The 13,200-nt window shown below is 50.8% G+C and overlaps 1 protein-coding gene across 1 annotated transcript in view; it reads left to right on the forward strand.

Moving 5' to 3' along the window:
• b4galnt4a (beta-1,4-N-acetyl-galactosaminyl transferase 4a) overlaps window positions 1-13,200 on the forward strand; it is a gene marked incomplete at its 5' end in the record, with an annotated part of 122,277 nt that overhangs the window by 35,218 nt on the left and 73,859 nt on the right. The window contains 1 exon segment of the mRNA XM_084334512.1: window positions 1,800-2,638. Within this exon segment, the coding sequence (XP_084190638.1) occupies window positions 1,800-2,638 (839 nt within the window).

Genomic DNA, 13,200 nt, shown 5'->3' on the forward strand with positions numbered 1-13,200 from the left:
CACAACACGGGAGGCAGAATAATGTCCAACCCCCGTAGGGCATTTATTACTACATAGACATAGAGGAAGGGAAAAAACAGGTGCGGTGTGTGTCTTTAGCCTGGCGGGCGGACGACCGTGGGGATAACTGGAGGTAGTGGGCTGTGGAGGACACAGAGAGAAACAAATAAGTCTCTAACACCACACGTGTGAAAAATACAAAGTAAAAAATCACGAGAGAATAGATAGTAGTAGTAGTAGTAGTAGTAGTAGTAGTAGTAGTAGTAGTAGTAGTAGTAGTAGTAGTAGTAGTAGTAGTAGTAGTAGTATTATTTTTTCAGTCATCATCTCACACAATACAATATACACCATCATTTATCAATATTAAATTTTTTACAGTGACTGAAAAGGTACAGACATTTTGACTCCAAAACAGTATTCTAAAGAAAAAAAAGCAAGCAAAACAGTATTATTCACCCTTGTAGTTGTCAAAAATCGCTTTACAAAAAAATACAAAAATGTAGATTCCAAAACAGTATTCTAAAAGAAAAAAAGAAAATAAAACAGTGTTATTCACCCTTGTAGTTTTCAAAGATAGCTTTACAAACCTTTTTCTTAAAAAACTAAATCGAATTACTTCATTCTTAACTGTATATGTATAATATAATGTATGTATGTATAATATATATACTGTATTTTTTGCACAACGGCGTCCGTAGACGTGCTGCTGAGAGGACGCTGGCGTTTGATGTCGCCGCTTCTCAGTCGCTCCACTGAGTTAACGTTCCTTCCCTTACTAAACATTTTTTGTCTGGGCTACTAACGTTAGATTCAGATCTTTTTTACTTTGCCATAACAGTGTGATAATTTTCATTTATCCGGTTTTTGTGTTTACTCACCCTCTCTGCTGATCAGCTGGGCTAGTGTTTGCTACCTGCCCGCTGTCAGCGTCAGCTGTTAGCATCGTTAGCCCCGTTGTCAAACTAGCCAGCCGGCTTCCCTCTACTCCTGGGTTTTCGGTTTGGATCATCTTTTTTCCATCACATGTTTTTCCCCAACTGGATTAACTCTCTACATGTACCTGGATTGTTCGTGAGTTCTGATCACTCCACCGCAGTGTGCTGTTGTCCGAGGCTGGATTCGTTGTGTGTGGCTGGTCGTTAGCCGGTTAGCTGCTCCGGTCGATATGCTAACATACTCCTCTCACCAACTTCGGAGCTTTTTCAACGCAGCTGCGCCAATCTGGCTGGATACCATCAGATCACTCGGACTCCTTCAACGCCCCCGCTATATACATCGAGCATCCCGCTACAAACTCATCTGCACAGATTCCACTATTCCAGTGGTAGTATCTGCTCTGCGCTTCCGTGTTGTTCATCAACGTCATCACAACACACCTCACGTGCGCACCAGCTGTCTGAAGCCCCTGGCCTGCTCAGACAGTAGCACCCCTCCCACTCTGCCTGTCTCCTCCACAGCCACGTTCATGCTGCTCAATACTCGCTCCCTCAATAACAAGGCACTACTCATCCATGATATCATCACTGAAAGAAAACTGGATTTTTTATGTTTGACTGAAACATGGCAAAATAAACAGGATTTCATCACACTAAACCAAGCTACACCCCCTGGTTACATCTACCTCCAGAAACCGCGCTCCACGGGCCGTGGCGGCGGGCTGGCTGTCATTCATCGTACAGACTTCCAGGTCAAGGAGATCCCCACTCCTGATCTCACATCATTCGAATGCATTACATTCTCTCTCTCCGGATCTCCTGAACCTCAACCTCAATTCGCCCTGATTTACCGCCCCCCCAAAGCCTCCACCACCTTCCTGTCAGAGCTAACCGAGCTCCTGTCCTCCTTCTGCTCCAGGTCCCTCACCACCTATCTGCTCGGAGATTTCAACATTCATGTTGACTCCACCAACTGCAACTTTGCCGCTGATTTCCTGTCGCTTCTGGACTGCCTCAGCATCACGCAGCATGTCCAGGGCCCCACCCACTCCAAAGGTCACACTCTGGATCTGGTCTGCTCCACCGGTAACCCCCCCTCCCACCTGCAGTGTCTAGACCTTGCGGTATCTGACCACCATGCCATTCTTTTCACTGTCCCTATCCCCCCGCCCAGGCAGCGCCCAACGCGCACCCTCACATTCAGGGACACCAAGTCAGTGTGTGCATCAGCCCTATCTGACCTCATCACTACCCACATGGCCCCGGTTCCCTCCGATACCTCCCCGGACACCTTAGCAGCCCGTTACAATGCCGCCCTCTCCCTCAGCCTGGACTCTCTGGCGCCCCTCAGAAGCCGGAATGTGTCCTTTCCTCGCCCTGCCCCATGGTTTACCTCTGACCTCCGCTCTATGAAAAGAGTGGGTAGACGACTGGAGCGACTCTCCAGGCGATCTGGCCTCACCGTCCACCGTCTGGCCTTCGTCGACCACGTGAGGTCCTACAGAGAGGCTCTCTCCAAGACCAGGACCGCGTACTACTCCACCCTCATCACCTCACAGCAAAATAACCCCAGATCACTTTTTTCAACCATAAATCGTCTCCTCCGCCCTCTCACTGCCTCCCACACTGATGCTCCTGACCTCTGCTCTAAGTTCCTGGACTTTTTCCAGGCTAAAGTGACTTCCATCCACCAACAACTCATGGTGCCCGCCCCCTCCCCTCCTCACTTACCCCTGACGCCGGACTACATGCTCCCAGCTGCATCCCTCCATCCCCAGTGCTCTCTCTCCTCCTTCTCCCCAGTGGATGTTCCGCTGGTCATGAAGCTGGTTACCAGAGCCAAAGCTTCCACCTGCTCCCTCGACCCCATGCCTACGGTACTGGTCAAGGCCTGCCTTCCTACCCTCTGCCCCATCATAACGGACATCATCAACTCCTCTCTGTCATCTGGAATAGTTCCCTCCTGTTTCAAAACCGCCTCCATCACTCCCATCCTAAAAAAGCCTGGTTTGGACCCTGAGGTGCTGGACAACTACCGGCCGATCTACAACCTTCCTTTCCTAAGCAAAACCTTGGAAAGGGCAGTCGCCGCCCAGCTTCATCAACATCTGTCCAACCATGAGCTCTACGAACCCCTTCAGTCAGCCTACCGAGCACATCACAGCACAGAGACCGCCCTCATCAAGATCACTAATGACCTCCTCCTTGCTGCAGACTCCGGACACATCAGCCTCCTCATCCTTCTCGACCTCTCCGCGGCGTTCGACACAATATCCCACTCAGTCCTCCTCAAATGCCTCTCCGACAACCTAGGCATCACCGGTACAGCTCTGTCATGGTTTCATTCATATCTCACTAATAGATCTCAGTTTGTCAGCGTCAGCGGCTCATCCTCCCCCCCGGCCCCAGTCAACCACGGTGTCCCCCAGGGCTCTGTGCTGGGTCCCCTACTATTCACCATCTACATGCTCCCCCTCGGTCAGATTATACGTCACCACGGACTCAACTTCCACTGTTATGCTGATGATACTCAGCTCTACATCAGCACCTCACCATCCTCCCAGCTCCCCCCACAGTCTGTAGTCAACTGCCTCCACGCTATAAAAACCTGGATGGCAACCAAATTACTCAAACTCAACAGCAAAAAGACAGAGCTCATGGTTGTGGCCCCCAAGGCACTGCTCGGGAAGGTTGGAGATCTCCTCCTCCACGTTGACGGCTCTTCCATCTCCCCGTCTCTCGAAGTCCGTAACCTGGGCGTCACCCTTGACTCCACACTTTCATTTCACTCCCACATCAAATCTGTCACCAAGTCTGCCTTCTACCACCTCAGGAACATCTCCCGTCTCCGACCCTCACTCTCAGACTCTGTGGCGGAGACCCTGATCCACTCATTTGTCACCTCCCGGTTGGACTATTGTAATGGAGTCCTGTTCGGGGTACCCAGCAAAGCCCTGGACAGGCTCCAGTATGTCCAGAACTCAGCTGCCAGGGTTCTCACTCACACCAAGCCCTGGCAGCACATCACCCCCACCCTCATCCATCTCCACTGGCTTCCAGTCAGGTTCCGCATCACCTTCAAACTCCTGCTCCTCACCTACAAATCCCTCCATGCCCTCGCCCCCCGGTACCTGTCTGATCTCCTCCACCAGTACACTCCATCCCGGAACCTACGATCCTCTGATCTAGGTCTCCTCTCCATCCCTCGCACCAGGTTACGGACTTTTGGGGACAGAGCCTTCAGCGTGGCGTCCCCTACCCTCTGGAACTCTCTCCCCCCCGAAATCCGCAACGCCCCAACCCTGGACACCTTCAAATCCGCTCTAAAAACACACCTCTTCACCAAGGCTTTCCCCATCAGTTAGTTTTAGATTAAATTAGGTCCATTATCCCCTACTTTCCCTCATCCCCTCTTCCCCCTCCCCCCCTACTTTCCTTGCCCTATTTTTTGTCCTGATTGTAAAGCGACCTTGGGTTCTATGAAAGGCGCTATATAAATTTGATTTATTATTATTATTATTGTATAATGTCAAAAATCACGAGAGAATGGATACGGAAAATACAATGTCAAAAATTACGAGAGAAGGTATACGGAAAATACAATGTCAAAAATCACGGGAGAGTTCTATATATACGGAAGAATACAACGTCAGGAGATCTCAACAAACATCCGAATAACAGCATAATGAAAGATAAGGTAGAAGAGGATACTTGCCGGGCCAAGATCTTACACTGAATGAATGGAGAACCAGGCTTCTTGTAGTGAAGAGTGGATGAGTTGGAGCAGGTGTGGAGTCTCCATCCATCAGCCTAACTCATATCACCTGTGCCGGGCGCCCGCCTAGTGCAGGGGGTGTGTGAGACAGGTATGGAGGGTTGAGCTGGTGAAGTGCAGGGGGTGTGTGAGACAGGTATGGAGGGTTGAGCTGGTGAAGTGCAGGGGGTGAGTGAGACAGGTATGGAGGGTTGAGCTGGTGAAGTGCAGGGGGTGTGTGAGACAGGTATGGAGGGTTGAGCTGGTGAAGAGCAGGGGGTGTGTGAGACAGGTATGGAGGGTTGAGCTGGTGAAGAGCAGGGGGTGTGTGAGACAGGTATGGAGGGTTGTGGAGGTGAAGAGCAGGGGGTGTGTGAGACAGGTATGGAGGGTTGAGCTGGTGAAGAGCAGGGGGTGTGTGAGACAGGTATGGAGGGTTGTGGAGGTGAAGAGCAGGGGGTGTGTGAGACAGGTATGGAGGGTTGTGGAGGTGAAGTGCAGGGGGTGTGTGAGACAGGTATGGAGGGTTGTGGAGGTGAAGTGCAGGGGGTGTGTGAGACAGGTATGGAGGGTTGTGGAGGTGAAGAGCAGGGGGTGTGTGAGACAGGCATGGAGGGTTGTGGAGGTGAAGAGCAGGGGGGTGTGTGAGACAGGTATGGAGGGTTGTGGAGGTGAAGAGCAGGGGGGTGTGTGAGACAGGCATGGAGGGTTCTGGAGGTGAAACCGTAACAGTATATACAGCACTATTGTTGTACATGCCATCATACAGAGTTGTATTGGTAGACTGCAGTGAGTTAGGTGGTTGTGATTATTATTACTATGGTTACCGTACAGGGCAGCTGTAGCAGAGTGAAGAGTCTTCTCACAGCGTTTTATCCTCAACCTGCTCTGGTTTCCTCCCTGACTCCAGTCCAGCGAGCCTCTTAAAGGGGCACTTCGCCGGGAAAACAATTTATACAACCCTCTCTCTCTCTGTTCTCTCTCTCTTTCTCTCTCTCTCCCTCTCTCTTCCACTCTCTCTCTCTCTTCCCATCTCTCTCTGCTCTCTATCTCTATATCTCTCCATCTCTCTCCCTCCCTCCCTCTGCTCTCCATCTCTCTCCATCGCTCTCTCTCTGCTCTCTCCCTCTCTATGTGATCTATCTCTCTCAGTCTCTCCCGCTCTCTCTCTCTCTTTCCCTATCTCTCTCTCTCTCTCTATCCTCCTCTATCTCAGCTCTCTCTCTCATTCTCTCTCTCTGCTCTCTCTTTCTCTCTCTTTCCCTCTCTCACTCTGCTCTCTCTCTCTCTCTCTCTGTCTGTCTCTCTCTCTATCTCTCGCTCTCTATTTTTCTCTCTCTCTCTCCCTCTCCCTCTCTCTCTCTCTCTCTCTCTCTCTCCATCTCTGTGATCTATCTCTCTCTGTCTCTCCCGCTCTCTCTCTCTCTCTCTCTCTCTCTCTCTCTCCATCTCTCTCTCCCTCTCCCTCTCTCTCTCTCTCCTTCCTGCCAAAGCGTTTACACCACAGGAAGGAGATAACGGAGGAGATGAATGGAGACGGTTGCAGGTGTGTGTGTGTTTGTGCCGCTCTGCCTCCTCGCCCTCCTCGTCTTCCTCTCCTCCACGTCGAGGGAGGAGAGACCGGAGAGTCCCCCCCCCCCCCCCCCACCGCCGGTTCCCGCGGGGAAACGCCTCCAGCTTTCATCAGCGGCTTATCGCCGCGCGGCTCGGAGAGGCGCTTTGTGTATCTCTGACATCCTCTCTCCCTCTCGCTCGCTCGCCCGTCTCCCGTCCTCTGCAGGCGCCACCGCCGCATCTCAAGTGTCTCGTTTTGAGCCTCGACGCTCCCCTTATCCGAGGACATTAGCCGCTGTGTAGAGAGAGACAGATGTATGGAAGGTGCAGATATACAGGCACATTGATCTGGACTGAATGTGACACTGATGGGGCCGCTCGCGGTGCGCGGCGTGGAGGAGAGAGCGTAGAAAGATGACACGGCTGAGTGCATTCTGTGGAGGTTAACAATAACATCTGCGCGGGCGTACGGCGTGCGCTCCCCCCCCCCCCCCCCCGCTGCAGACGCGCTTTTCATTGAGAGACGCGGCCCTTCACTCACTCACTCCACCGTAACGCATTCAGAGTGTTTAAGTGCTCTGCCAATTGAATTGTTTCGACTTGCCTTTAGTGCAAACATCTTTGTACTGCCCCCTCCCTCTCTCTCTCTCTCTCTCTCTCTCTCTCTGTGCTAGGAGGGAACGAAGCCCAAAGGGCTTGTACAAAGTTCCACTCCCATCTCATTGTTCATAAACAATATGAACGAGGGGCGCTCTAGTAGCACACCATGTAACGCGCTGCGTCGCGAAACGGCCGACCCGGGTTCGATTCCCGGACCCGGCGTCCTTTGCCGAATATCTTCCCCTGCTCTGTCTCCCGTTTCACCCTCACCTCATCTGTCGGTCATGTCTGACCAGGAAAAGGCGATACAAAAAAAAAAAATCTTAAAAAAAAATTCAAAATATGAACAAAATACATGTAAGCATGGTCTACAAAATAAACTACAAAAAAGAATCAGAGACATAAGGCATAAATTGACACAAGTCAGTAACAAGAACAATTTTTTTTTATTTTTTTTTTTTTAACAAGAGGGCAAAGGAGAGGAGAATAACATATTAACAGTATTATGAGTAAAAAGAAACAAGCTGTAGTTGTAACACTGATGCACATGAGTGATGTGATGGTGATTTATGATGAAATTAAATGAGATTTTAATTGTTTTTTAAAAATAGATAAGGAGGTTGTTGACCTCAATGATGAATTTAGAACTTTCCTCCTAAATCCCCTAATTTAGTCGTTAAGCCAATCCCCTTCCTGGTCGTTATGCTGCCCTACTGTCGGTCTGGGGAGGGTGTAGACTACCACATGTCTCCTCTGTTGGTCTGGGGATGGTGTAGACTACCACATGTCTCCTCTGTTGGTCTGGGGAGGGTGTAGACTACCACATGTCTCCTCTGTCAGTCTGGGGAGGGTGTAGACTACCACATGTCTCCTCTGTCAGTCTGGGGAGGGTGTAGACTACCACATGTCTCCTCTGTCAGTCTGGGGAGGGTGTAGACTACCACATGTCTCCTCTATCGGTCTGGGGAGGGTGTAGACTACCACATGTCTCCTCTGTCGGTCTGGGGAGGGTGTAGACTACCACATGTCTCCTCTGTCGGTCTGGGGAGAGTGTAGACTACCACATGTCTCCTCTCAGTCTGGGGAGGGTGTAGACTACCACCACATGTCTCTTCTGTCGGTCTGGGGAGGGTGTAGACTACCACATGTCTCCTCTGTCAGTCTGTGGAGGGTGTAGACTACCACATGTCTCCTCTGTCAGTCTGGGGAGGGTGTAGACTACCACATGTCTCCTCTGTCAGTCTGTGGAGGGTGTAGACTACCACATGTCTCCTCTGTCAGTCTGTGGAGGGTGTAGACTACCACATGCTGCCCTACTGTCAGTTAGGGGAGGGTGTGTAGACTACCACATGCCTCCTCCGATACATGTGGAGTCACCAGACTTTTCACCCAACAGCGAGGCGTTTCACTGGGACAGCGTAACATACAGAGGTTCACACCATCTCCCCCAGATCCCCCTCCCTGCTAAAGAGGCTCCTTGACCGACCAGTAGGAGTCGCTATATCACAACAACCAGGACTCATACGTCACCGGCTTCCCAGCCGCGAACAGTTGTGTTCATAGGGACGACTGACCAAGCCGGAGGTACTGCTGCCGGGAATTTAACCCAGGTCTCTGCGGTGGTAAAAGAGCGCTCAGACCTCTACAATACCCCCCCGCCCCCGCCCCCCCCCCCCCTGTGATCTTGACCTTTGCCCTCTTGTCTTCCCGGCTCCTCTTGGTCTCCTGGATGTGAGCAGTCTATGAGGCAGGTGCTATTGAGAGTCAGCCTGTGAGCCGTATTGATCGGGCTACTGCCGTCAATACGGCAGTACTACTGCCGTCCTCCTCCTCTCTCCTTCTCTTCTTCCTTCACCACCTCTACCTCTCTCCTTCTCTTCTTCCTTCACCACCTCCTCCTCCTCTCCTTCTCTTCTTCCTTCACCTCCTCCTCCTCCTCTTCTTCCTTCATCTTGAACTGAAAGATATTTGTACAACTCTTTAAATGTCCTCCTCCTCCTCCACAACCTCATCATTCACCACCTCCTCCTCCTCCTCCTCCTCCACAACCTCATCATTCACCAACTCCTCCTCCTCCACCTCCTCCTCCTCCTCCTCCTCCACCTCCTCCTCCTCCTCCACAACCTCATCATTCACCACCTCCTCCTCCTCCACCTCCTCCTCCTCCTCCACCTCCTCCACCTCCTCCTCCTCCTCCTCCTCCTCCACAACCTCATCATTCACCACCTCCTCCTCCTCCACCTCCTCCTCATCCTCATCCTCCTCCTCCACAACCTCATCATTCACCACCTCCTCCTCCTCCTCCTCCACAACCTCATCATTCACCACCTCCTCCTCCTCCTCCTCCACCTCCTCCTCCTCCTCCTCCTCCTCCTCCACAACCTCATCATTCACCTCCTCCTCCTCCTCCACAACCTCCTTGTTGTTCCCTTCCTCCTTCTGCACCTCCCTTTCTGTCTCCACCTCCTCCTCCTCCTCCTCCTCCTCCTCCACAACCTCATCATTCACCACCTCCTCCACCTCCTCCTCCTCCTCCTCCTCCTCCACAACCTCATCATTCACCACCTCCTCCACCTCCTCCTCCTCCTCCTCCTCCTCAACCTCCTTGTTGTTCCCCTCCTCCTTCTGCACCTCCCTTTCTGTCTCCACCTCCTCCTCCTCCTCCTCCTCCTCCTCCACAACCTCATCATTCACCACCTCCTCCACCTCCACCTCCTCCTCTTCATCCTCATCCTCCTCCTCCACAACCTCATCATTCACCACCTCCTCCTCCTCCACCTCCTCCTCCTCCTCGTCCACAACCTCCTTGTTGTTCCCCTCCTCCTTCTGCACCTCCCTTTCTGTCTCCACCTCCTCCTCCTCCTCCTCCTCCACCTCCTCCTCCTCCACCACCTCCTTGTTGTTCCCCTCCTCCTTCTGCACCTCCCTTTCCTCCTCCTCCTCCTCCTCCTCATCCTCCAGATATGGGCTGTAGAAAAGAAAATGACTCATCGCCCATTAGTGTGAACATTCCATTACGGTGTATAATATAGTATAGTATAAATATAGTGCACTTATTCTACAGTAACTGATGGACGATAATGAAACCGCGATTAGCGCAGGAACCTGAGTAGGATTTAACCTTTAAGTGTCTTTGAGAGTCCACGTGAACGCCGCCCCCCTGTCTCATTAACCAGCTGATCTAATTAAATCACACCATTACAGCTGTGGACTTTACTGCATGCGTTGCCATGACGACACGCCCAGTTGTCTGTTGTGGGGTTTACGGTGCCGTGGGATAATTACTGGAATTGATTCATGATAAAGCAAAAAAGAAGAGTGATGGAGACGTAGGGGGGCCCTGATTAACGATTACTAGCAAGGAGGATGATATTTGGAGCCAATATTCAGTTGCAGTAAACAAGATAAGTCGATATTCCTTTATTGATCCCTTGGGGGATATTCAGGCCTCACAGAGCTTCCGTCTTCACCTCATGGGCTGTAGAAAAGAAAATGACTTATCGCCCATTAGTGTGAACATTCCATTTCAGTGTATAATATAGTATAGTATAAATATATAGTGCACTTATTCTACAGTAACCGATGTACGATAATGAAACTTTATGAACAGATTGATATCTAATTTAACGTACCCTAATTTAACGAGTGGATAGTTAGATAGAGGACGGGCCTACATCTAACGGTAATAATAAAAACAGCATTATTAGACAGCAAACGAAGGACATATTAGTCTAATTTAACGTACTCGTTAACTAGTAGTGGATATAGAGGACGGGCTTACTACATCTAACGTATACATAACATACACTCAGAGAGAAGAGTGTCTTCACATCATGCACTCAGGGAGAAGAGTACTCTTCTGGCTGTCGTCTACTCGTCATCCTCCACATGTCAACCAATCTGCTGACGCTGTGGGCGGGGAATATAGTCAGACTGTGCTTCATGGTCCGTTCTCACCCAATAAAGCAGCCAGGTCTAGCAGCGCGGTCGCTTTCAATACATGTCCCAATGTGGAGAGCAGCATAGGCAGTGTTGAGGGATCGCCCCCAACAATAGCTTAGTTCACACCTAGCTAAGAGGCCAAAGGCTACAGCCCCCACCCCTCTCTCTACTTAAGATCTGTGTCTCCGCACTCCTCTTCTTCAGTGTCTCCTAGCTGGCAAGAGGAGAGCACTCCTCTTCCTCAGTGTGTCTCCTAGCTGGCCAGAGGAGAGCACTCCTCTTCTTCAGTGTCTCCTAGCTGGCCAGAGGAGAGCACTCCTCTTCTTCAGTGTCTCCTAGCTGGCCAGAGGAGAGCACTCCTCTTCTTCAGTGTCTCCTAGCTGGCCAGAGGAGAGCACTCCTCTTCTTCAGTGTCTCCTAGCTGGCCAGAGGAGAGCACTCCTCTTCCTCAGTGTGTCTCCTAGCTGGCCAGAGGAGAGCACTCCTCTTCAGTGTCTCCTAGCTGGCCAGAGGAGAGCACTCCTCTTCAGTGTCTCCTAGCTGGCCACGATGAGAGCACTCCTCTTCTTCAGTGTCTCCTAGCTGGCCAGAGGAGAGCACTCCTCTTCTTCATTGTGTCCTAGCTGGCCAGGGGAGAGCACTCCTCTTCTTCAGTGTCTCCTAGCTGGCCAGAGGAGAGCACTCCTCTTCTTCAGTGTCTCCTAGCTGGCCAGAGGAGAGCACTCCTCTTCCTCAGTGTCTCCTAGCTGGCCAGAGGAGAGCACTCCTCTTCCTCAGTGTCTCCTAGCTGGCCAGAGGAGAGCACTCCTCTTCCTCAGTGTCTCCTAGCTGGCCAGGGGAGAGCACTCCTCTTCCTCAGTGTCTCCTAGCTGGCCAGAGGAGAGCACTCCTCTTCCTCAGTGTCTCCTAGCTGGCCAGAGGAGAGCACTCCTCTTCCTCAGTGTCTCCTAGCTGGCCAGGGGAGAGCACTCCTCTTCTTCAGTGTCTCCTAGCTGGCCACGATGAGAGCACTCCTCTCAGCCAAAGCTCATTTAACCCACATGTACTTTGTATTAATTGTCTTTAATATTAAAGAAGACCTGTCTATGATATAATTGATGAATCCTGCTTCAACGACAGCAGCCAGGTACTGCAGACGCTCCTCTACGACATCACGCTGCTCGACAACGGAGCGCCTAACTGCATGGGGGGGACCCTGATGTAAACAAGACGAAAGTCTTTTCTTCGGTCTGCATTGTTAACAGAATTCGGCTGTAGGGCGACAATAATGTGGTCAAGAGGCATGGTTTCTATCTTGAGCCTTAACTGGCGTGGTTTATTATTTACATGGCAGAGCAGTAACACTACAGGTCTTCTCTTACTGAGAGACTGGGGGAAAGAGAAAGAAGTGGGAGGAAACACCACTATTTATATTCGCCACGTGGCGGTGTTCCTGAGTGTCTCCGCCTAGAGCGCCCTCTAGTGGAAACAGTTATATATGCAGTTATACAGTTACTAGTGTAAATAGTTATATAGGCAGTTAGACAGTTACTAACAATCCTACACAGAACCTCTGCCTTCAACATGCATCCCCTTAACTTAATTGTGTGTATTGAGCCGTACTGTATTGTAGTACCCGTTCTGCAATCTGTTAATAAAATTGTTCACTCAATCAACCGATAACATAAAAAAGGACGTAACCGATAAAAAAAAAAAAAAAAAAAAATACAAATACTGATGACATGGAAACAACATGGCTGCACAGTGTATCACTGGAGCTGCCGTCTCGGGGGACAGAGAGGGAGCTCTTTGTTCAGCTCTGCCGTTGTCGTCAGGCCATCAATTCCTCCTGTAAGCGGCGTGCAGGATTTACCTCGTCATTAAACAACTCGCCGCCGTGATCCTTTTCCTCTTGAGCCAGTGTAAGTGTGCGGTATCGACGCAGGAGTCGATGTCTGTGGCTGGGATGCAGATCCAGGATCAGCCACCACCGGACCAGTGTACTGTAAGTTGGGTATCGACGCAGGAGTCGATGTCTGTGGCTCCGAGGCAGATCTAGGATCAGCCACAGCGGCCCCCTGTGAGTGAGGTGGTGGCAGATCCAGGATCAGCCGACACGGAGAAAACCAATCTTTATTGGCTTTTTCAATTTGCGCCCCGACTGGACAGGAGCAACACCCTGCTAATTGCAACCAGTGAATCAATGGTGTAGTTTGAGCTAGTGTTTTGTGGCCCCTTGTGTGTGTGCGTGCGTATGTGTGTGTGTGTGTGTGTGTGTGTGCGTGTGTGTGCGTGTGTGTGCATGTGTGTGCCATCATGTATTATACATGGGAAGACATCTGTCAGTATTTATTCTGAAGCAGCTCTGATTTGCAGAACGTCGGTAACAAGTAAAGAGAAAATGTGTTTTGGAAACAGATGTTCTGTCGTGAGAAA

The sequence above is a fragment of the Notolepis coatsorum genome (genome assembly GCF_963971535.1).
Source record: "Notolepis coatsorum genome assembly, chromosome: 18".
In the NCBI taxonomy this organism is placed as follows: domain Eukaryota; kingdom Metazoa; phylum Chordata; class Actinopteri; order Aulopiformes; family Paralepididae; genus Notolepis; species Notolepis coatsorum.